The following is a 26,219-nucleotide window of genomic DNA, read 5'->3' as shown; positions in this document are numbered from 1 at the left end:
TGACGAGTTGAGAAGGGTTGTGGAGGAACTTATTGAGGGTGCTTGCAATGAGGAGGCACTAACAACTCGTGTCCTAGAAACGTGTGACGAGTTGAGAAGGGTTGTGGAGGAACTGATTGAGGGTGCTTGCAATGAGGAGAAAATAACAAAAGACAGAGCGTGTAGTGCCTTCTTAGAGGCTCTGGGTACAGGATATAACAACAAAGCGAAACAGTGTAATGGATAGTAATTAATGCAACACGGCTGAAATTATTATTATTATTTTTTTTTTACAGAAAAGGAGACAGTTCAAGGGCGTGAAAAAAAAAGAAAACAATAATGAAAAAAAAAGCCCGCTACTTACTGCTCCCGAATAGAGTACATAGGAGTGGCCGAAAGATAAGTCAATTTCGGGAGGAGAGGTGTCCTGATACCCTCCTCTTGAAAGAGTTCAAGTCGTAGGCAGGAGGAAATACAGATGAAGGAAGATTGTTCCAGAGTTTACCAGCGTGAGGGATGAAAGAGTGAAGATGCTGGTTAACTCTTGCATAAGGGGTTTGGACAGTATAGGGATGAGCTTGATTAGAAAATCGTGTGAGGCGAGGCTGCAGGAGGGGGGGGAGGCATGCAGTTAGCAAGTTCAGAAGAGCAGTCAGCGTGAAAATATAGATAGAAGATAGAAAGAGAGGCAACATCGCGACGGAATTTAAGAGGTAGAAGACTATCAGTATGAGGAGGAGAGCTGATGAGACGAAGAGCCTTAGACTCCACTCTGTATCATAGAACATTAATATTATTCAGTACAGAAGAACATATATACACTACTATGCACTAGAACATGACATAGATGTTATAGCTTTGCAGGAAACCGGGGAACGTGAGGACGGTTTCATATTACGCAACTATCAGTGTTTCAAGTTAGTTGGTAATGAAAATACGAATACCAGGGGTGTTTTTCTCTAAATAAAAAAAATACTATCCCAGCAGAATTATTAGGGCGGCCACACAGATATGAAGGTATTGGGCATGCTGGAATAAGGCTGAAGCTGGAGGAAGGTTTCATCAATACTGTCAACATATATGTCAACCCAAATTGCTTCGATATCGAAAATCTACCAGACTGCATGTTTACTGGCCCCACTTTAGTTGTTGGGGACCTAAACGCCCGGCATCCAAGCTTGAGCAATACTGCAAATGTTAATAAAAACGGACTAAATTTCTTACAGTTTTTAGCAGATACTGATGACTGTTTGCTTTTATGGGATAAAGAACCAACACATGTAAGGGGCGGTAAGTTAGATTACGCTTGCCTTCTGCAATGTTCTGGCTTAACTGTAACCTGCTATGTTACTCACAAATTGTTAAGTGACCACTTTGCTCTTTATGTCGAGCTCCCATTTACGAAAATTCAGAGACCTACGAAAAGGAAAAGACTTCACGTCACTAAAGGGGCTATTACACTGGGCAAATTTTCCGTGGATCTTCAGTCAAACCACGATTTCCGCTGGGGTGGTTCTCCTATTTCCGTGGTTTTCTGACGTGTCCACGATCTTAAGCTACGGTCGATTTCACCGAAGGACGACGGTATTACTCACCATCATCATCAGCAACAATAACAAGAAACAGATGAGAACCACGCTAGCAGAAATCGTGGTTTGACTGAAAATCCACGGAAAATTTTCCCAGTGTAATAGCCACTTAAGGAAAGAACGCCGCAGTTTATAAACGGAATCAACGAGTGGTATGACGACTATCAGCCTGAGTGTATCGATACATTCTACGATGACTTGGTTAATAGAATAGATAAACTACTGGCTAATGATGTAACACCTAATACAACAATGAAAAATGGGAGCAAAAAAAAGTGTTATGGAAAAAATAAGATGATTACTGAGTGGAACAAAACGTTGAAGTTAGCCCCAAAGCACTGGGAAGAGAGTGGAAGGAATGCCGAGGGTAAAGCGGTCATGTTAGAAGTGGCTAAAACATGCCGTCTGGTTAGGCAGGAGGTGCGGCTGCAGTACTGGCGAGACACTGCTCAACCTATTTCAAAAACTAACAATCTTACTGAAATATGGAGAGGAGTTAATAGAGTTCGAGGAAAAAGGTATAATTATATTGCGGCAGCAGATCCACAGAAAACTGCTAATGACTTAATAGATAAACGGGCAGAAGCTGCTAACTCATCCTCGCTCCCTGCCGAAACTAGAAGAGAAGTTGCTAAACTAAAGGAACTCTTTACTTTTTACTTTTGTGGGAGCGGCGAGTAGCGGGCTTTTATTTTGTACTCTTTTTGTTGCCCTTGAGCCGCATCCTTTGATGTAAATAAAAAAAGAACTCATGTAATTCATGCACAGAAACGTGTTTTCAGTCCATCCTGTGTACACATAACTAAATCTGAACTTCTGGACGCTGTAAAGTCGGGTAAATCAACAGCCCCAGGTGCCGACGGGATTACTTATGACATTTTGAATCGTCTAGCGTCTTTACCTAGAAGTCCGTTGCTAGATCTTTTTAATTTAAGGGCACTTTACCGAAAAAGTGGAAAGGGGCAATAATTATCCCAATCCCGAAAGGGAACGGGGGGCACAGACCCACCTCCCGGACGTCATGCATGTGGAAAATGATTGAGAGGATAATCCTAAACAGACTCCTATATCTGTTAGGAGACAATCTCTCCGAACACCTCTATGGCTTTAGGAAAGGAAAGGGTACAAGTGAATGTATCATTAAATGTATGTCATATGAACACGGAAAGCGTCGTGCATTCATAGACCTACAAGGAGCATTCGATAGAGCGCGAGGAGATGTTATAATGTGTGAACTGGCAAAGCTAGGAATCTCTGGACGTGTGCTGGCCTGGATATCAGACTATCTTAGTGACATGAAAGCGAGAGTGTGCTACCAAGGTTATCTGTCGGAACAAAAATCGTTAAAATTAGGCACCCCGCAAGGTGGACTTCTTAGCCCCACCCTTTTTAATGTTCTCATGAACAAAATAGCAACAACCGAGTACCCTGCCTCTGTGCAGCCAATCATCCTCTATGCTGATGATATTTTGTTGCAGAGCAAGTCTCTCCCTGCCCTGCAGTTAGCCCTGGAGCAGCTTAATAGGTCATGTAAGTCTTTGGGGGTAGTGGTTAACGAAGAAAAAACTAAATTTCGGAGCAGACAAACTGCACAGTATAACTTAGCACTCAGTGGGGAAAATTTAGAAAGAGTATAAGTGAATATAAATCCTTGGCACGTGCGTGTGATGCAAGGCAAAGGACGCCGAGGTGAGACACGTGCTAAACTCTCTTTTCTTTTTTCTTTACTTATTTTTACGTCTTACATATTGCAATTTAATACAAATATGTCGATGAACAGGCAACTGTCCGCCGCTGGGGCAAATCTCTCTCTCTCTCTCTCTCTCTCTCTCTCTCTCTCTCTCTCTCTCTCTCTCTCTCTGGTAGCCCCTTTTTCTTAATTCTCATAGTCAGCTTCTCTCTTCCTCTCTCCTCCTCCTCTTCCCCCCTTCCCTCTTATCCCCCTTTCACAACTCTTTCTCCTCAGCTCTTCCCACCAAATTCCTCTTCCTCTCCCTCCCTCCCTCTTTTATACCCAATGCCCTTTTCTCTCTATACTTGCAAAAGAAGATGCTGTTTTGATTGACTTTAGACTTTGTAGTAAGATCAAATATTTGGTGATTGAGAGTTTGTGTGTTCTTTGTTGAATTCGTTCGTACGGTTAATGTATTCTTTCCTTTCCTTCCTTATTACCCCGTCTCTTCTTTCCTTATTTAATTATTTCTCCCCTTTATTCTCCTGCCTCCTCTTTCTCCTCTCCGTATCTCTCTAACTATCTCTCCTTCTCCTCCTCTTTCTCCTCTTCCTCCTCCCCGTATCTCTAACTGTTTTTCCTTCTCCTTCTCTTTCTAATTTGTTTCTCTGTTTCTCCTCATTCTTCTCCTGCCTCCTCCTCCTCTCCGTATCTCTCTATCTCTCCTTCTCCTCCTCTTTCTCCTCCTCCTCCTCTCCGTATCTCTAACTATCTCTCCTTCTCCTCCTCTTTCTTATTTGTTTCTCTGTTTCTCCTCTTTCTTCTCCTGCCTCCTCTCTCTCCTCTCCGTATCTCTAACTGTTTCTCCTTCTCCTCCACTTTATATGTTTCTCAATTTCTTCTCTTTCTTCTCGTTTTCTCTTTCTCCTCCTCCTTCTCTCTCTTATTCATATCTCTATCTATTTCTTCCCTTTCATCTCTTGTCTCCTCCTCCTCTTCCTTCCTCTATCTCTGTCTATTTTTAATCCTCTTCCTCCTTCTTATATGCCTGCCCGAAGCTACCTTGTTATCTATTTCTTCCCTTTCATCTCTTATCTCTTCTTCCTCCTTCCCCTATCTCTATCTATTTCCATTCTCTTCCTTCTCCACATTCCTGCCTGAAGCTACCTGGTCCTCTCTCTGCACCTTACTCTCACCGGGCCACGGAAAGGGAAAGGGGAAGCGCTGACCAACGGGATGTCTGACCTTGGCTTGGCTGCATCAGGAAACGTAAACATTGTATCTTTTTTTTGTGACACCCGGAAAGACCAACAGAGGGAGGAAAGACGCGTGGGTGAGTGACCTTGCGTACCACACCTGCGGATTATGAGGACTGATATGTGTGTGTGTGTGTGTGTGTGTGTGTGTGTGTGTGTGTGTTTTCTTTTGGTATTCAGACTTTTCTTTTTTTTATTATTATTTTCATGTCTATTGCTCTTTTATTTATTTGTTTGTGCATTCATTTATATTCAGAGTCTTGAAGTGTGCTTACGATAGACTCAAAAATCTGTGCTGGCGGGAATAGGCGAAAAGTTAACTAATTTCTCGTCTTCTGCTCCTCCTCCTCCTCCTACTACTACTACTACAACTACTACTACTACTACTACTACTACTACTACTACTACTACTACTACTACTACTACTACTACTACTACTACTACTACTACTACTGCTACTACTTCATCTTATCATTAATATCATAACTATACGTCTTCTCTTGCTAACTTGGGTCGCTTTTTCCCCCTTGTGGTATATTCCTGAACACTATCGACGTTCAGCACCCGGTCCGGTTTAGGTTAAGTTAGGTTAAGGTTGCGTTGATATATGATTGAAGTTGGATGGGTCGAGTTGATTGGGCTGAGGTTGATTGGGTCGATTGGTTTGAGTTGATTATTTTGATTGAGGTGAGTTGATTGGCTTGACTAGGTTGAGATAGACAAGGTAATATCGGGGTTTGGTTCTGTTAGCCGGGAAATACACTGAGAATAGTTAGACGACAAATATACGTGGTTAGTTTGTGAGCCACGACCCACGCGTCCCCTACGGCTCCTCACGCTGGGACTTCAGGAATATGCCGCCCGGTGGCCCCCTTGGCCGAAGCCGTGACGGAGGTGAGGGTTGATCGGCAGACAGCTAGACGGCAGGCATAACGTACAGTATGGAGGGTGATCTTTAGGTACACTCGATGGGACGGTTGCCAGAAATAGGTATCAGGCAAGGGGATCACGTCGCCTATAGCTAGTCTGTCATTCCGCTTTTATCTTTTCCGAGTGAGGGTTTGTTTGGTGATACTTTAATGGTTGTTGTTGTTTGGTTGGTTGGTTGTTTGGTTAGTTGGTTGTTGTTGTACTTATTATTTGTTATTGTTGTTAAAAGTAGTGGTTGTAGTAGTAGTAATCGTAGTGATGGTGGTGGTAGTAGAAGTAGTAGTAGTAATAGTAGTAGTAGTAATAGTAGTAGTAGTAGTAGTAGTAGTAGTAGTAGTAGTTATTACTTTAAATATTTTCATTCTTCTTCTTCTTCTTCTTCTCCTCTTCCTCTTCTTCCTCCTCCTCCTCCTTATTATTATTATTATTATTATTATTATTATTATTATTATTATTATTATTATTATTATTATTATTATTATTATTATTATTATTATTATCATTATCATTATTGTCACCATCATTATCATTCTTACTCCTTATCATCATCCCCATCACCATCACAACCATCGTTATCACCATGTACCTAATTGTTCAGCGTGATAATGATGAAATTTATCCATATATTATAATGGAAAAGAAATCAAAGCTCTTAGTACGTACATGAATTGAAGAGATAAATGGATAAGATAGATCAGAAAAATAGATAGGATAGATAAGTAAGATGAATGAATTAAAAGTAGATAAATAATAAAGAATAAATAAATAAAGAGATAAAGTAAACAAAATAAATAAATAAATAAAATCACAAAATATGCATGCAAGCTAGTAAGCAATATCAAGAACACTATACCATTTCTCGAAGGATATGGAGCGTGAGGGAGCAATCTATTTCTTCCATTTCCTTTATGTTACCTGTCCGTCTATTGTCTCTTTCACGGCGTCACGGAAGGTAGTGTGCATGCGTGAAATTGTGAGGAAGGGAAACAGTGAGAGATAAATCATAACAACACAGACACACGCAAAAAGTATTGATAGGTTCAGAGGATATGATTTCAGGAATTGGCAAAAGTTTAACCCGAATTCTCAGACGCTTTCAACTCTTACATCATCTATTTCCCAAGGCCACGAAGGAGATTAGTCGGGTTCCCATGAGTGCTTTTCACATTCACGGTGCAGAAGCCTTGTCAAACCACCACTAGGCTCATAAAACATCCCGTGGAAATACTAACACATCCACCTCTAAGAAAGTCGAATCGAATGTAGGTGTGTAAGCCCCGAAACGCTTTGAGAATATGAGCCTTGAAACACACTTAACAAACTTAGCGAATTTAACATACTTCCAACCACTCTCCTGTCTTATCAAACGTGGCCTAAGACTACCCACATGCTGTCCTGAAGACCACGTATCTACCCGGACTCTAGATTCGAGGTCAATAATAAGTATGAGCCAAACAAGATTGCGCCACTATAAACATTTGCCTGCGCCACAACGAGCTGGGGCCGACCATCAGACCCCAACAAGAAAGCCTACCGGTGACATAGGCGAAAACGTAAAATAAAAAAATAAAAATAAAGAAACAGATTATCTACGAATTTCTCACTACAGCAACACCCCCGTCGTATACCCACATTCTTGCTTAATCTTCCTAAACCAACAAACAGTAAACAAAGCGTCAGACGAGATATCTTAAGCTTATTTCCAGACCTGCGTCAGTCCTGCGGTGTTAAACGAATTCTCCGCCATGGCTGTTGTGTTTTGATGGTGATTTGCTTCTACTTTAGACTTCAGTTGTTGTTGTTGACCTTTACGGGTTAGGTCACTGGTCACATTTCTAAAGGCGATGGCGTGGGTTCCCGGTAGAGAGCTGTTCCTTCCCTGTTTCCCTTCGCACTTCTCACACCACAAGTTCACGGTCACGACGAGCTCTGTCACACTGGTAAATGCGTTGAAAAGGACTTCTGGATTCAATATTTTTCTCCTACCATGCAGCAAAGAGTGGCTGTAGAGAGGTGTTCCTTCCCTGTTTATCTCCTCACTCCTCAACACACACACACGCAAGTTCGCAATCACATAGATATAGGCGCTGAAAAGGGGTTCTGGCTTCAATATCTTTTCCCTACCATGCGTCAAAGAGTGGCTGTAGAGAGGTGTTCCTTCCCTGTTTCTCTCCTCACTCCTCAACACACACACACGTAAGTTCGCAATCACATAGATATAGGCGTTGAAAAGGACTTCTTGCTTCAATATTTTTCTCCTACCATGCGTCAAAGAGTGGCTGTAGAGAGGTGTTCCTTCCCTGTTTCTCTCCTCACTCCTCAACACACACACACGTAAGTTCGCAGTCACATAGATATAGGCGTTGAAAAGGACTTCTAGCTTCAATATTTTTCTCCCACCATGCGTCAAAGAGCGGCATTAGAGAGCTGTTCCTTCCCTGTTTCTCTCCTCACTCCTCACACGCACAAGTTCGCAGTCACATAGATATAGGCGTTGAAAAGGGGTTCTGGCTTCAATACCTTTCTTCTACCATGCATCAGAGAACGGCATTAGAGAGCTGTTCCTCCCCTGTTTCTCTCCTCACTCCTCACCACACAAGTTCACGGTCACACAGGTACAGGCAACGGGTAGAATTCCACGCCCCGACACCTTACACCAGCCATGCCTCTGTCCGTCTCTACTGCTGTCCTTGGTTCAGGCGTCAGCTGCTGCCCCTCCCTTGCACTCTATCGGTCACGGGTTCACTGTCACATGATAAAGCGGATGAGAAGTGGCGCCGTGACTGTCCTTTGTTTCTAGTGCAGGCGTCCGCGCAGCCTCTCATTTAGGGCGGTATTCTAAAGCGTGTCGGGCCCCCATTACCACTCCCAGTGCCACAAATAAGATTAACCGGGTTTTCATGGGTGATTTCCCCGCTCATGGTTCAGAGGTCGTGTAAAACTATCACTAGAATCACAAAACAGTCCCCCCCCACGTCTACGAGATCGAGGTTTATAAATGGATGAAGGGCTTTAATAAGGGGGATATTCATAAGGTTTTGTTGGTAAGAGAACCGGGTAGGACACGTAGTAATGGGTTTAAACTGGAAAAATTCAGATTCAACAGGGACATAGGCAAAAATTGGTTTACCAACAGAGTGGTGGATGAGTGGAACAGGCTGAGCAGTCCTGTGGTGAGTGCCAATACAATTGTCACATTCAAAAGTAGATTAGATAAATTCATGGACAGTGATATTAGGTGGGGTTAGATTCACAGGAGCTGCCTTGTACAGGACTACCGGCCTCTTGCAGACTCCCACGTTCTCATGTTCTAATGTTCTAAACGGACGAAATGAGGCAACGGTAAGATTACGTATCGGGCCCCATGACGACCATTTCCCAAGAACACAGAGATGATTAGTCGGGTTCTCATGGATGATTTCCCCGCTCAAGGCTTATAACTCATGTCAAACTCTCACTGGAATCACAAAACACTCCATGAAAACCCAAGCAGCTCCCACGAGAGGCGTCGATACGAATACGGGCTATATAGTGTCTCCTATGTTGCGCTCCCTCTCCGGGCATACATAACCACAGATGTTGCGCCGACTAAACGAAACTTTCTCCCTCTCCTGCTCCTCACTGCACACACCCGCACACTCTCACACTGGTTAAGGCGACACTAGCAGCATCCCTCACGTTCCTGCTCCTGCTTAACTGACTGAGAGTAGTAACAGTAGGAGGGGTAAATAGCGCCGGAGAAAGTGATTTACGTAACTGCTGAGGTAAAAACGCGTCCTTGGCAATACTGGTTTATCTGTTGGCGCGCGCGTCTTGGGTATATGTTTAAGGGGAGTATCTTGTTGTTTCTATACGGTTGACAGGCATGGGAGAGGTTGATGAACTTTGACTCACGTGGTAGTCTGGTCAACCTCTCTCTCTCTCTCTCTCTCTCTCTCTCTCTCTCTCTCTCTAAACACAGAGGGTGAAACTTACTATAACTGTTTCATTTCACTTCCTTATGAATAAAAGTCTTTTTTCTTCCTTTCTTTCTCTATCTCGCTCTTTCTTTCCATTTCATTCTTTCTTTCTTTCCTTTTCTTCATTTCTCCCACTCACTTTCTTTCCCATTCTTCTCTCTCTCTCTCTCTCTCTCTCTCTCTCTCTCTCTCTCTCTCTCTTATCAGTCATGTAGTATCCAGAGAGAAAATCCCAGACCTTGCTTGTTGGGGGGGTCGGGGTGGGGGGAGGGGAGAGGAACGGGAGTGATATGGTGGTGGGCATGTATAGGGGTGTGGTGGGAGGTTGTGGTGGGGGTATTGTGTAAGGGGAGGGGGTCATGGAGGGGGGGTAGGGGGTGGGAGGATCTGTATAGGAGTGGTGTCTATGATTCATGTGCTTTGTTATCGATAATGCAACTTGCACGATCTCACGATTTCAAGATTGTTATTTTTTGATAGTATATGTTGCTTGTTTTTTCTTTAGTTTTCCCTTTTGATAATTTTTCCTTCTTCTTCTCTGTCTATCTTCTGTTTCCTTTCGGTTTTCCTGTCTCCTTTCTTTCTTTATTTCTCTTTTATTATTTTTTCTCTGTATATCATTCTAGACTTCTTCACACATTCCTCTTTCCTCGTTCTTGTTGCTTTTCACAATTCCTCTTTATTATTTTTCTCATTGTTTTGTATCTCCTTTCTTTCTCTCTCTCTCTCTCTCTCTCTCTCTCTCTCTCTCTCTCTCTCTCTCTCTCTCTCTCTCTCTCTCTCTCTCTCTCTCTCGACACACTGTACAGCACATTCCTTATCAACTTATGTAATCAGGTTTTGTCTGAATGTCTTGAGTTAGCACTTGTGTGTGTGTGTGTGTGTGTGTGTGTGTGTGTGTGTGTGTGTGTGTGTGTGTGTGTGTGTGTGTGTGTGTTGCTTGCTTGCTTTAACTTATTCATGAAGGTTCAAAGGCACGTATCAGGAGGAGGAGGAGGAGGAGGAGGAGGAGGAGGAGGAGGAGAAGGAGAAGAAAGGGGAGGAGGAGGAAAAGATAATGGAAATGGAGGAGGAGGAGGAGGAGGAGGAGGAGAAGGAGAAGAAAGGGGAGGAGGAGGAAAAGATAATGGAAATGGAGGAGGAGGAGAAAGAGGAGGAGAAGGAGGAGGAGGATGAGGATGAGGAGGATGAGGAGGAGGAGGAGGAAGGAGGAGAAGGTAGTGGAAATGGAGGAAAAGGAGGAGGAGGTAAAAGAAGAAGTAGAGGAAGAGGAGGAGGATGAGGAAGAAGAAGAAAAAGAAAAAGAAGAAGAAGAAGAAGAAAAAAAAAGAAGAAGAAGAGGAAGAGAAGGAAAAAGAAAAATAATAATAATAAGAAGAAAAAATAAGAAAATTAAGAAGAAAACGAAGAAAATAAGAAGAAAAGCACGTGATAAAGAAGAGGCAAAAAGGAGAGAAGGAAAAATGAGGAGAAGGTTGAAGAAGAAGAAGAAGAAAGAGGAAGAAAAGAAAGCAAAAAAACAACAACAACATCAGGTGACAAAAAAAAGACAAAAAGAAGAGAAGGAAAACTTACCTCACTTATCTACTACTACTACTACTACTACTACTACTATTACAACAACAACACAACACACACTTACGGGATAGTACATTGTGGCGTCGTGTACTACAGTTGATCTTCTTTAGTACTCCTTCAATACTTCACTACTAACAGACTGAGGGAGTTTATTGAAGAGAAGGATGACCAGGTAGTGTGTGAGTGTGTTTGTTTGTCACGCGTCACGATTAGGTAGCGTCACAATGTACCGAAAAGAACAAAAGTGACTCCTTGTTCCAATCTTGCTGTTACGGTATTGTTTGGAGTCTTAAGATCGACACTCTCTTAGGATTTACTCTCAGGTGTCGTCCTAAAATTAATCACAATGAACTGAAAAAAGGGAAAAAAAGCGACTGCAATTTCGTTTTAGTCCAGTCGTTTAAGTTTGTGGAGTCTTAGGATCGACGCTCTCTTAGGATTTACTCTCAGGTGTCGTCCTAAAATTAATCACAATGAACTGAAAAAAGGGAAAAAAAAGCGACTGCAATTTCGTTTAAGTCAAGTCGTATAAGTTTTTGGAGTCTTAAGATCGACACTCTCTTAGGATTTACTCTCAGAAGTCGTCCTAAAATTAATCACAGTACGCCGAAACAGAAAAAAGAAAGAATCCAATCTCGTTCTGTGATGCTATTCTTGTTGATTGAAGGTTGAGGATCGACACTCACAAGGGATTTACTCTCAGATGTAGTCCTAAAGTGAATGGAATCTCTCTATATGGGTGCTGATATTTTTAAGACACTCACAAGGGATGTACTCTCAGATGTAGTCCCAAAGTGAATGGAATCTCTTTATATGGGTTCTGATACTTTTAAGACACTCACAAGGGATTTACTCTCAGATGTAGTCCTAAAGTGAATGGAATCTCTCTATCTATGGGTGCTGATATTTTTATCCCGGTAGCAGCGACGGGCCAAATTTGTGGCTTTACCGTGTAGCAGCGACGGGCCAAATTTGTGGCTTTACTGTGTACCAGCTATGGGCCAAATTTTTACCATGATATAAACCCCCAAAATAGATGATGCGTAAACTGATCATATACGCGTTGGTATTATATATTATGAAAAGGTTTGCGTGAGTGATGATTTTTTCTCATTAATTCGCCTAGAGGGGCCTTTAAGAAACATGATCCCCGCAGCTACCGGGTTAATCACTTTCAGAATCTTAACTGCCTTTGCTGATTGGTTATTTGGTTCTATTTCTTAGGCTACACATGTACACTGTTTACTATGGATAACACATGGATGTATATATGAACACTTATTTCCAATGTGGGTTTCTGTGTTTCCCGGTGTGGTTTTCTATTTTCCAGTGGGCTTTCTTTATTTCCCAGTGTTTTTTTTATGTTTCCAGTAGTGTTCTCTTTGAGGTTCTCTACTTTCAAGGTGGTGCTGTAATATCCAGTTGGTCTCTTTTCAATGTAGTTTTCTTTTTTTTTCCAATGAGGGTCTTTTCCAATATGTTTTCCATTTTCCAGTGTTCTTTTCTCCAATATGGTTACTTATTTTCCACTGAAGTTGTCTATTTTCCAACGTGGCTCCCAAATCCTCAACACTGATCGCTTTATCTCCGCACCACAAGCACATACACTCACACGCACACTCCCTTTGACCAGGTTATAAGACTGTTCCCACAAAGACCGTCCACTCTGAGGCTTTCCCGGCATGCAGAAGGGCCACGCTTGCCTCCCGTCACTGCCCGCTATACTGCCCTCTGGTGGTGGGAGAGGCAATGTCCTTCTTCTCGCAATGGGAGAGGCAATGTCCTGCTTATCCGCGCGTATACAATGGACCTTCGCACACAAGTCACGATGGAGATTAGTTGACTGACTCTCCTCTCACGCTGCCTATGTTTCTCTGTTTTTCTGTCTCTCTCTCTCTATCTATCTCTCTCTCTCTCTCTCTCTCTCTCTCTCTCTCTCTCTCTCTCTCTCTCTCTCTCTCTCTCTCTCTCTCTCTCTCTCTCTCTCTCTCTCTCTCTCTCTCTCTCTCTCTCCACACACAGATTACGAAAGAATGACTGTGTTCCTTCTTTAACCTAGCTAAGCCTTTCTCGGCCCCACCCTCTCACGGCTTATCCCCCGGGCAGAGCTTCGACAGTCGTGCCACGTGACTGACGCATAGGACACAGGGGAACAGGCCAACACCACCCCCACGGGACTAAACACACACATTTGATAAAGCTTGATAAGGCGCGTCCATACCAGGAATCTTTGTATGTATAATCCCAGACGTTTCCCAAGTGTTTCGGGAAACCACTGGGATACATTTGAATACCCTCGGGAAATAATGTCTCCTGTCCACACCTCAGGGTTGTTCCAAGGCCTTGGTTGTTCTCAGGATGTCGGTGTGTGCGGAGGTTGCTACAATGGCCTCTGTATTTATTGCACTCACTGGAGAGCAAGAAGAAGACAAGGAAACGCGTATGAGTGAGGTCGTTTATAGAAAGTTGAGCATTACAGAATGACTTACTTTTGGCGGAGGCTAGAGTTAATGGAGCAGGGTTTAATATTCTTGAAAGGTCAACCACTGACTTTGAAAAACTATTACGAACGGTGGCTCCCAAAATACCACGAATTGATACCAGGCACAGAAAAGCCATTCCATCAGCCTGCAGCCATAATCTGACAGGCAGGGATCCTTTTACGAGCCTCATTAACACCTTCGAAATGTCAAAGCAGTTTCCATACAAACTTCCCTGGTGTGGACGGTCCTGAGAAATAGTTGGGAAGTATTTGAGACTAAAATTTTGTTTTCCATCCTGGATGGAAAACATGAGAAACTTATATAGCTCGCGTATATATATATGTGTGTGGGTGTGTCTATATATATATATATATATAGATATATATATATATATATATATATATATATATATATATATATATATATATATATCTATCTATCAAGGAACTGTCTTTAACCGACAGAAAAACATCTCAACACACCACTTGTGCCAGGAATCGAACCCGTACTTTCTGAATAGAAATCAAGGCGCATACAAACCATGCCACCTGATGAGCTAAAAGACTTCACGCCAGAGGTTGCATTTAAGCAGCCAACCTGACGCCCCCACCCTCTTACGAGGAATGAAAGGTAAAGAAGTCCCGCTCACGCTCGGGGCAGTCGGAAAGGTTCGATTCCTGGCACAAGTGGTTTGTTGATATATATATATATATATATATATATATATATATATATATATATATATATATATATATATATATATATATATATATATATATATATATATATATATATATAGTCACACACACACACATAACTATAATTAGCTAGTTATTGAAGTATGGGAATGAATGATAATTATAATCCCAATCCCTTTTCCCCGTGAGTGAGGTGTGGGATATGTCTTTATACCGCACCCCTGAGGGAGGTCACTCCCAGCGGTCAGGGTGTGCCCCCCTCTCTTTTCTCTCTCTCTCTCTCTCTCTCTCTCTCTCTCTCTCTCTCTCTCTCTCTCTCTCTCTCTCTCTCTCTCTTCTTTTTTTTTTCTTCTTCTTCCATCTAATTCAATCTTCTCCCTTTTTCTTTACTTACCCATTCATCTATTTTTCTATCTCAGTCCTCTCCCTTTCTCTGTATCCATCTGTTTCAGTGTATCATTCATTCTCTTTCTTTTTCTTTGCCTCCTTCCTGGCCACACTGGCAACGTTCTTTTCCCTTGGAACCTTTCGTCAGCGTTGTGTGAGGTAGGCGGCGACACGTCTTGGCATGGCGGGCTGACTTAATTAAGGGCTGAGTAGAAGGGTAGGAAAGATAAGGAAGAAAAAGAGAGAAGGGAGGAAGGAGGAGGAAGAGAGAGAGAGAAGGCAACTTGCTAGAACCAGTTCAGAGGAGGATGACCAAGATGATTCAGGGGCTGAGGAACCTCCCATATCAAAATAGGCTGAAACATCTAAACTTACATTCACTAGAGAGACGAAGAGTGCAGGGAGATCTGATAGAAGTATTCAAATGGGTCAAGGGTTACAACAAAGGCGATATAAGTAAAGTACTGAGAATTAGCCAGCAGGATAGAACTCGCAGTAATGGATTTAAATAAGAAAAGTATAGATTTAGGAGAGATATAGGCAAGCATTGGTTTAGTAATAGGGTGGTGGGGGAATGGAATAGACTCAACAATCACATAGTTAGTGCAGGGACGATAGCTTGTTTTAAGAGTAGACTGGATAGCTACATGGACGAGGACGACAGGTGGCAGTGAGGTGTGGGTGCAGTAAGGTGACGGGGTGCTGGATGCGTGCCTAGTACCGCCGGTATAACGAGGATCAAGCCTCTACCTGTAACCCCTGTAACTACACCTCACCCACCGTGAGTAGTGGGGGGGATTCTGGAGCTGCCCTGTGTAGGCCACCCGGTCTCTTGCAGTTTCACTATGTTCTTATGTTCTTATGTTTTTCTTATGTTCTTATGTTCTGTCACCGTTCATTCCTGGCCAACCTTTCGTAATGGTTCCGCTTGATGCTGGCGCTCCAAATACCGCGTTTTGTTAGGCAGGAAAATTTAAGGAGAAACATGTAGCTAGATCGATAGACGTAGATGAAGGTGATAGATAGATATATTAAGTCACGTTGAGCTTAGTTTGACAGAAAAAAAAGATGGAGAAACATGTAGCTAGATCGATAGACGTAGATGAAGGTGATAGATAGATATATTAAGTCACGTTGAGCTTAATTTGACAGAAAAAAAAAGATGAAGAAACATGTAGCTAGATCGATAGACGTAGATGAAGGTGATAGATAGATATATTAAGTCACGTTGAGCTTAGTTTGACAGAAAAAAAGATGGAGAAACATGTAGCTAGATCGATAGACGTATAGATAAAAGTGACAGACGGATATATAAAGTTACGTTGAGTTTCGTTTGACAGGAAAATAGATAGATACATAGACAAATATAGGTGAAACTGATAGATAGAGAGATATAGTTTTCCAAAGTTTTGTTTCATAGTAAAATATATGCATAGATAGGTAAACAGATATAGATAAGTGATAGGTAGAGTTACGCAAGTCTTGTTTGACAGATAAATAGACAGAGAAATACAGAGGTAGATAGACAAATGTAGATAAAACTGATAGACAGACTAATGCAGACAGTTATAGATTGGTATAGAGATTGATTGATTGATAGATAGACAGACATCATTTATAGCTGAGTACACACACACACACACACACACACACACACACACACACACTAACCCGTCACGTGGTCTTTTAAGATGAACAGATAAGAAATAGCACCTTTTTAGGTTCTTATTTCCTATATCGACACTTCCTATTTTTTATGCTTTTTTTTCGTTCCATGATAGTTTTGTTTTAGTTTGAGTATTTTGAAACCTCAGTGAGTTGTTGTGCAAGAGAACAGTTCCTCAAAACACTCAAATAAACTAGTAAATTATCAAATGGAAGAAAGAAAACATCACAAAGAAAATATTTACGATCACTTCTCTGCATCAACTTTTACATAACAACAACAACAACAACAACAACAACAAGGCTCACAGATGTCATACTTACTCACCTCTGATATACTTGCATTATTATTATTATTATTATTATTATTATTATTATTATTATTATTATTATTATTATTATTATTATTATTATGGTATACGAAACAGCTCAAGGGTAATAAACAAGGGAAAAAAAACAAAAAAACAAACAAACGTAAAATAGCCCGCTAATCGCTGTTCCTGCAAAAGCACACAGAAGGAATGTTTAGGAGAGAGAGAGAGAGAGAGAGAGAGAGAGAGAGAGAGAGAGAGAGAGAGAGAGAGAGAGAGAGAGAGAGAGAGAGAGAGAGAGAGAGAGAGAGAGAGAGAGAGAGAGAGAGAGAGAGAGAGAGAGAGAGAGAGAGAGAGAGAGAGAGAGAGAGAGAGAGAGAGAGAGAGAGAGAGAGAGACCGACCGACCTCTTGCTAATCTCCCTTCGCCCCTCCTTAACATTGCTCCTCCACTTTTCTCCCTCCCTCCTCCCCTTCCTTCCATTCCCTTCCCCTCATTTCACTTTACCATCTCGTGCTCTTGTAACCATAACTCCTCCCCTTCTCTTCTCTCCCCTTCCTTTCCCCTCACCTCACTGTTCCTCATGGGGGTTTAAAGGATGGAGTCGACATGGCCCCGCTAATCTTAGGGGGTGAAGTGAAGCCGCCAAACTGTCGTATCGGTTATCAACATGGCAGATACCCGGCTGAGACCTCACTCCCACCACCTTCATAGAGGTAGAATTGGTGGAGTCGACACAGCCCGCTAATCCCATTCATTGAGGTGAAGCCGACGAACTGTCGTATCGGTTATCAACATGGCAGATACCCGGCTGAGACCTCACTCCCACCACCTTCATGGAGGTAGAATTGGTGGAGTCGACACGGCCCGCTAATCCCATTCATTGAGGTGAAGCCGACGAACTGTCAAATTTACGGCCAACAGATAGGGGTGGGTGAGCCTGGCCGAGCCTATTAATAGGGAGCCTGACCTGACAACACCTGACACCTTGGCCGCACAATTGACAGCTCCGGCGGATTCACTTAATTGGGCTGATGTCGACTCCACCAATTCTACCTCCATGACCACCTTAGTTACTGCCTCCAGGTCACGTCTTATCCATTATGGCGGTGTTGTTTGTGATTACCGTACATTCATTTCAGTAAACACTATAAAAGTTTTGCTACATACTAAATGGAAACAAAAACCAACTTCGAGAATTCGCAAGCTTATCACACCACTAATTCGCTGACCTTTCTTTACATCCACTAACATAACTTATTCATCGGTGTTGTTTGTGATTACCGTACACTTATTGATGCGGTAGATTCATTTCAGTAAACACATATAAAAGTTTTGCTACATACTAAATGGAAACAGAAACCAGCTTCGAGATTTCGCAAGCTTATCACACCACTAATTCGCTGATCTTTCTTTACATCCACTAACTTATTCATCGTGCTCCTACCTTTAGAGCAGTGATTATTATTATTATTATTATTATTATTATTATTATTATTATTATTATGGTATAGGAAACAGCGGAAGAGTAATAAACAAGGAAAAAAAGAAACGAAAAATAGCCCGCTGCTCCTGCGAAAGCACACAGAAGGAATGTCTAGGAGAGAGAGAGAGAGAGAGAGAGAGAGAGAGAGAGAGAGAGAGAGAGAGAGAGAGAGAGAGAGAGAGAGAGAGAGAGAGAGAGAGAGATTTACATAGATTTACATAGAAAATCAGACCACACAGACCCCATGGTCCAGACTTGGTGGTCTGTCCTTAAACCTAAGTGATTTTATATTAATCAGAAGACTCCAAAACGTTGCATTTCTACTCTAGTTGATATTAAGTTGAAGGAAGTGACGGTCGAGCTTATTTTTGAAGGAGTCAATCGTGTTACACTGGACCACTGATGATGGGAGCTTATTCCATTCTCGCACTACAACGTTGGTGAAGAAAAATTTGGTGCAGTCTGAATTTACTTGTCTACATCTGAGTTTTACGCCATTGTTCCTCGTGCGCAAAGTGTCATCGATCATAAACAATGTTGATCTGTCTACATTCGTGAAACCATTAAGTATTTTAAAACATTCGATCAGTTTTCCTCGGAGGCGACGTTTCTCAAGAGAGAACATGTTAGAAAGCCTTTCTTCGTAGGATTTGTTGCGCAAGGAAGGGATAAATTTCGTTGCCCGACGCTGAACACCTTCTAATTTAGCAATATCCTTTGCATGGTGGGGAGACCAAAACTGTACCGCATATTCCAAGTGGGGTCTGACTAAACTGTTGTAGAGCGGGAGTATTACATCTTTATTCTTAAATAAAAAGTTTCTTTTAATGAAGCCCAACATTCTGTTCGCTTTATTTGCTGCATCGATGCATTGCTGTGAGAATTTGAGGTTTGACGCGATTTTGACCCCAAGTCATTGACGCATTGAACTCTTTTTATTTTAACGCCGAGCAATTCTTAATCAAACTATTAATACCTCGTTCAAACTTGAAGGACCTGGCACTTGTCTACGTTAAAGGGCATCTCCATCTATCCGACCAAGTTGAAATTTTGTGCAAATCCTCTTGGAGGCTTTGCCTGTCTTCGTCAGTGAGAACCGAGTTACCAATCTTTGTGTCGTCTGCAAATTTACTAATGCGGTTATTGAGTCCAACATCCACGTCGTTGATGTAAATAATGAAGAGCACTGGGCCAAGAACCGAGCCCTGAGGGACGCCACTAGTGACAGGCGCCCACTCTGAGTTAAATCCGTCAATCACTACTCTTTGTTGTCTGTTGCTCAACCAATTCGCGATCCATTGGTTTACCTGACCGTCAATACCTATTTGCTTTAATTTGTAAAGTAATTTATGATGCGGACTTTATCAAACGCTTTCGAAATCAAGATAGACTACGTCCAGTGATTTGGTTACGTCATAAACAGTGAAGAGGTCGTTATAAAAGGTTAATAGATTTGATAGGCAGGATCTTTTGTTTCGGAAGCCATGTTGTGAGTCCCCAATTAATGAGTGGCTTTCAAGGTAACTCACAATTTTGTCTCTAATTATGCCCTCAAGTAGCTTACCTACAACCGAAGTTAGACTAATGGGCCTGTAATTACCTGGTACTTTTTGTCTCCTTTCTTAAAATCGGTGTCACGTTAGCCTTTTCCAATCTGAAGGGACAATGCCTTGTCGCAAGGACATATTGAATACGGTTGTGAGGGAGGAGAGTATTTCGCTCTTTGTTTCTTTCAGCAGAGTTGGATATACTTTATCAGGTCCAGGACTTTTATTTGTTTTAAGTGATTTGAGGGCTTTAAGGACTTCATCGGGTTTTATTTCAAAGTTAGACAATGCATGCTCGGGATTTACATTAGTACTGGTGTTGGTGGTGATGGTGGGAGGACTGTTATTATTAAACACCGAGGAAAAGTAATTATTTAATAGGTTTGCAACGTGTTGGCTGTCAGTCACTAGTGCACCGTCGCTGTTTGTTAAAGGTCCAATTCCACTTCTGATCGCCTTTCTGTTGTTTATGTAACTGAAGAAGGATTTCGGATTATTTTTACAGTTGGCTGCAATATTTTCTTCATATCTACGTTTTTGCCTGATGCACTAATCTTTTTACTCGTCGCCTTGCATCATTGTAAAGTCTAATGTTTTCGGGCGTGCTTTGTTCTTTCTTTAACCTGTAAGACAATTTTCTCTCCTTGACTGAGTGTTTAATTTCGCTATTAAACCAAGGTGGACTTTTATTAGTGTTAATTCGCTTCTCGCACAAGGGGACAAATGTGTCCTGCTGAGTGAGTAAGTGATTTTTAAAGTTTAGCCAGGCGTCCTCTGCATTGCCGTCATCTGATAGTTGCATATCTATTAGTTTTCGTCGGATTTCTACGAAGTTGGCTCTTTTGAAATTGGGCACCTTAACTTTATTTTCAGTCACCGATGTTTGAGCTCTAATGTCAACGCGCACTAGTTTATGATCGCAGGAACCGAGGTGTTCTCCTACCGTGACATTACTGACTAGGTTATCTTGGGTCGCTATAACAAGGTCAAGTATGTTATTTTGTCGAGTTGGGTCAGAAACCATTTAGCTTAGATAATTTTCCTCTAGAAATTCGATCATTCTATGGGACTCACCTTCTGTACCCGACAGTGTCGCCCAGTCGATATGGGGGAGGTTAAAGTCTCCTAGTATCAGTGAGTCGCTGTTATTAAGTGACTGAGAGTGAGAGAGAGAGAGAGAGAGAGAGAGAGAGAGAGAGAGAGAGAGAGAGAGAGAGAGAGAGAGAGAGAGAGAGAGAGAGAGAGAGAGAGAGAGAGAGAGAGAGACAGCTTTGACTACCGTAGCAAAAGTAATGGCCTCAGAGCCTTCCGAAATTGACCTCTCTTTCGGCCACCTCCTTTGATTCATTTTTTTAGGCGCACCAAGTAGCGGGCTTTTTTTTCTTTATTAATGTTTCCTTTTTTTTGTGCCCTTGAGCTGTCTCCTCTGTTGTAAAAAAAAAAAAAAAAAAAAAAAAATTCCACACCGCGAAAACCGAGGTGGACTGTGACCTGACCAACACCTGGCACAAGGCGGTAGATCTTGATGGTGAAAGAATAACAGTGCGGCGGCTTCAAAGGTCGACTCCACCCTTTATACCTCCATGCTTTTCTTCCTCGTGCACTCCATGTGAGAGTCGTATTACAAGACAAATCGCAGCCCAAGAACACATATTTGACAAGGCTTTCGTAGGAGTTGTGGGCATTTCCAAGGGTAGTTTTATGACCCTGGTGGTAGTGTGAGTCTTCTTCTGTACCGGGAACCTAAAGAAACACACATTTGACAAGGCTTTCGTAGGAGTTGTGGGCATTTCCAAAGGTAGTTTTATGACCCTGGTGGTAGTGTGAGTCTTCTTCTGTACCGGGAACCTAAAGAAACACACATTTGACAAGGCTTTCGTAGGAGTTGTGGGCATTTCCAAGGGTAGTTTTATGACCCTGGTGGTAGTGTGAGTCTTCTTCTGTACCGGGAACCTAAAGAAACACACATTTGACAAGGCTTTCGTAGGAGTTGTGGGCATTTCCAAGGGTAGTTTTATGACCCTGGTGGTAGTGTGAGTCTTCTTCTGTACCATGAACCTGAAGAAACACACATTTGACAAGGCTTTCGTAGGAGTTGTGGGGATTTCCAAGGGTAGTTTTATGACCCTGGTTGTAGTCTGACCCTTCTTCTGTACCGTGAACCTGAAGAAACACTCATTAGAGCCCGACTGACCCCCTCTTTGACCTTTAGAAATAGCTGATGTAAGAAGCGAGTGTCTTTTAATACCAACCTAGTATATATATGGTTGGTATTACAAGACTTTCGCTCCTCACATCATCTATTTCTAAAGGTCAAAGGGGGGATCAGTCGGGTTCTAATGAGTGTTTCTTCAGGTTCATGGTACAGAGGAAGGGTCAAACTACCACCAGGGTCATAAAACTATCCCTGGAAATTCCCACAACTCCTACGAAAGCTTGTGTTTTTGGCCAACGAAATGTCTTATAATATGACCCATAATAAAAATTCCTCCCCTTTTCTTTCCCTCCGTACTCCCCTCACTTCACTTTACCTTCTCCCGTACTCAAGATCAGTTGTTGTGCAAATGAATGATTCCTCAAAACAACCAAGTAAACTAATTAATTACCAAATGAAAAAAAAAGTCACACAGTAAATATTTACCATCTTGTCTGTATCAACTTCATGGATCTTCCTCGTACTCTTCCCCGCCGCGTGACTTTCAGTGCTATGTATGAAGTAACAAGAAAATAGGCTATAGATAGATTTGAAGGGAAGGTTTGGTAAAATTCCTAGTGTTTTTGGATTAAATACTATTCCTGCTAAAATTGAGGCCTGAAAGGCTAAAACGATTTTGAAGAATATTTACGAATGCACCTTACTGCCCTTTTCTAATCAGTTTTTGCAAGGTATGAAGCAACGAACAAAAGGATATAGATTGGTTGGAAGAGAAGGTATGTTTGAAAATCCCAGTTATTTTTGGATTTACAACTACTAACGCTAAAATCAAGGCCTAAAACGAATGAAACGACTATGAACAATCTTTACTAATGGACCTTTACCCTAGACAGTCGCACCGGTGATAAGAAAAGTCTAGGAACCGTCTACGCCACTAAAGATTAAAGGAAGGCGAGATTAAATTTCATATCTCAACGTCTCGGGCTCCATTACGGCCATTTCCCAAGGCCACAGAGAAGATTACCCGGGGTTTCACGTGCGATTTTTATCTGCGTCGCAGACGCCGACCAACAGATTGTCCATCTTCTTGTTGTTGTTCTCCAAGTTTTTTTTCCTGGCTTACCCATGCATTGTAGACATGACATTGTATAATAACATTTGTTAGCCCTGATGAGCCCTTCAACATGGCATTATATATATATATATATATATATATATATATATATATATATATATATATATATTTACGTCTTGGCCTGTGGCGCCGGCAGGCCTTCATAGTAGGGTCTGATGGTCGGCCCCAGCCCGTTGGGGCATAAATTGTTGGGGGTATGTTGTTGTTGGGGGTATGTTGTTGTTGGGGGTATGTTGGAGGGTCATGCGACGCCGATCTTGCACAGTTTCCGTGGTAGTAACACTTGTTCCCGTTCATGGTGCAGAAGTCTGGTAAACCTATCACTGGGATCACAAAACAGTCCACGAAAACCCCAGGAACTTCTACGAGAGTCTTTTCAAACAGGCGAGCTGAGGCGCCGATACATTCAGGAATGCGGGCTGAAGACGTCACAGATGAGGCAGAAAAGTGAGTTCAGGGAATAAATGAGTGAAAGAAGGAGACATAGGCCACAGCAACAGACGGAACTAGTATTTAGGAAGGGGAACGAAGTTAGGAAGGACGTAGGGACTGTCTGTATTACTTTAGACGGAAGGGAAGCGAGATAAAAGACAAAAGATGCAGCGAATGAATGGAGGAGAGGAGACGAGACATGAGGTACAATAGCAGACAGAGATAATGATAAAGAAAGATAATGAAATGGAGGGGGATGACAAGAAAGGCCTGTAGATAAGACATGCAGAAATGAATGAATGAATGAGGGAATGAAGGGAGAGAGCGGAAAGCGGAAAACAATGATAGTAAAAGAAGACGAAGTGAAAACGAACACCAGGAAAAGGAAGCAAAAAGAAACCAACACCCACGAGGAAGCAGAGACGAGGAAGGAGAGACGAGAAAAGTATGTAATGTATGAATTGAATGAAGGAGAGGGAGAGAGAGGGGAACGCAGAACACAATATGACGGAGACTAAACTAAAGACAAACCCCAAGAAAAAAAACAGTAAAGAAAAAAATAATAATAATAACACTCACCAGGAAGGGCAGGCGAGGAAGCAGAGACGAGAAAAGTATGTAATGTATGAATTGAATGAAGGAGAGGGAGAGAGAGGGGAACGCAGATCACAATAAGACGGAGACTAAACTAAAGACAAACCCCAAGAAAAAAAACAGTAAAGAAAAAAATAATAATAACACTCACCAGGAAGGGCGGGCGAGGAAGCAGAGACGAGAAAAGTATTTAATGTATGAATTGAATGAAGGAGAGGGAGAGAGAGGGGAACGCAGATCACAATAAGACGGAGACTAAACTAAAGACAAACCCCAAGAAAAAACAGTAAAGAAAAAAAAAATAACACTCACGAGGAAGGGCAGGCGAGGAAGCAGAGACGAGAAAAGTATGTAATGTATGAATTGAATGTATGAAGGAGAGGGAGAGACCATAAACAAGACAGACTAAAGCAAAGACGAACGCCAAGAAAAAGCAGTAAAAAACTAACACTCACCAGGAAGGGCAGGCGAGGAAGCAGAGACGAGAAAAGTATGTAATGTATGAATTGAATGAAGGAGAGGGAGAGACCACAAACAAGACAGACTAAAGCAAAGACGAACGCCAAGAAAAAGCAGAAAAAAACTAACACTCACCAGGAAGGGCAGACGAGGAAGCAGAGACGAGAAAAGTATGTAATGTATGAAGGGAATGTATGTGGGAGAGAGATAGAAGGTGACGCGTACCACAACAAGACAAGGAAACTAAAGCAAAGAAAAAACAGAAAAAAAACTAACACCAGGAAGGACAGACGAGGAAGCAACGACGAGAAAATTGGACGCCGGAAATGAATGAAGAAGAGAAGGCGACACAACACAAGACATATATAGTAGGTAAGGAGACTAAAGTGAAGACAAATGCTAAAGAAGTAAAAAGAAAACAACACTAGGAAGGAACTGGACGAGGAAACAAGTTGGTGAAATGAATGAATGAATGAAGGAAAAGAGAGGATACACGGAACACAAGAACAGACAGTAGGAAAGGAGACGAGTGAAAACAATCGTCAAGAAAAGGAAGTAATAGGGAAACAACACTTGGAAGGACGGACGAGGAAACAAGTGAAAGTGAATGAAGGGAAATAGGAAGTAAAACGAAGATAAAACTCACCAGGAAAGGAAGGCGAGAAAAGTGAATAAATTAATAAAGTAGAGAAGGTGACATAACAACAGGCGGACATAATTAGAAAGGAAACGAAATTAAGACAAACACTAAGAGATAGGAAGTAAAACGAAGACAATTAACTCACCAGGAAGGACAGACGACGAGGAACGAGCGAGGAGAGCCAAGCGCAGCGAGCCAGGCAAGGTGTGTGCGCGGCGCGGCGAGGAACGAAGACTGGCGCAGGGCTGGCTGGTGTTGAGCGGCTAGCGTCCCGTCATGCAACACGGGCCATAGTCTATTAGGGAGGAAGTCCCGCTGAGATTCACTCCGTCACGCTGTTCTTGAGATAATCATCGACGTTATCAGGGAGGAGGAGTGTGACAAGGCGGTCTAATGCTGTTGTTACGCTTTCACGGTAGTTTGAGATCACGGTGGTTGGGATATGGTTAACTTGAGCGCAGTATACTCTTCAGACGCGCGTCACACTGGCCCGGTAGAAATGGATGAGTTACGAATATATGAAGCTTGAATGCAGTCCCTCGTATATGTAAGATGAGGTTAGGTTACTGAGTTTGTGGTAGTGGGGCAACCGTGTGGGACCAAGGGAGGACTGGGGTTAGGTTGGTGATGCTGATTGAGTTTAATATGGATTGGCAACAGTGCTCAGTCAAGGGAACGCGGAGGCTGCTTGACAGTACCTCCCTCCGTAGCTGCGGGTCGTCTGCCACTGACTGACTGGACCTCTAAAGCGTGTCTCTATATATAATAAACATACCCGGTAACCCTAGCGGCCACTGGTCTTATGTCACGTTTTCTGTCTCTGGCTTGTATTCTTGACGCTTTCGGCGCTCACGACAACTATTCCTGAAGGCTATAAAGGAGATAAGTCGTGTCCTCGTGACTGGTTCTTCACGTTAAAAGTGCAGAAGCCTTGTCAGACTATCACTAGGCTCATAAAGCTACCCAAGGAAACAACACCCACTAGGAAGGGTAGACGAGGAAGCAGCTACGAGAAAAAGTGAAAAGAAAGAAAGAAAGAAGGAAAGAAAACGAGGAAGCAACTACGAGATAAGGTGAAAAGGAAGAAAGAAAGAAAGAAAGGAAAGAAAACGAGGAAGCAACTACAAGATACGGTGAAAAGGAAGAAAGAAGGAAAGAAGGAAAACGAGGAAGCAACTACGAGATAAGGTGAAAAGGAAGAAAGAAAGAAAGAAAGGAAAGAAAACGAGGAAGCAGCTACGAGATACGGTGAAAAGGAAGAAAG

The 26,219-nt window shown here is 42.3% G+C and overlaps 1 protein-coding gene across 2 annotated transcripts in view; it reads right to left on the bottom strand.

Annotated features, from left to right (window-relative positions):
- LOC127001206 (solute carrier family 52, riboflavin transporter, member 3-B-like) overlaps positions 1–25,688 on the bottom strand; it is a 44,429-nt gene extending 18,741 nt beyond the window's left edge. The window contains exon 1 of one of the 2 annotated variants that reach the window (XM_050865427.1): positions 25,101–25,688. Coding sequence is in view for 1 of the 2 variants with exons in the window: in XM_050865426.1 (XP_050721383.1) it covers positions 7,135–7,173 (39 nt within the window). In the remaining variant the exon portion in view is untranslated. Of the gene's footprint in view, positions 1–7,134; positions 7,268–25,100 lie in introns of those variants that run through there. The other variant, XM_050865426.1, reaches the window with a different exon arrangement.
- Between the last annotated feature and the right edge of the window lie 531 nt (positions 25,689–26,219).

This window comes from Eriocheir sinensis, chromosome 20 (assembly GCF_024679095.1).
Source record: "Eriocheir sinensis breed Jianghai 21 chromosome 20, ASM2467909v1, whole genome shotgun sequence".
Classification (NCBI taxonomy): Eukaryota; Metazoa; Arthropoda; class Malacostraca; order Decapoda; family Varunidae; genus Eriocheir; species Eriocheir sinensis.
Note: the sequence above shows the minus strand (reverse complement) of the source record. Positions and strands in the feature narration are given on the sequence as shown.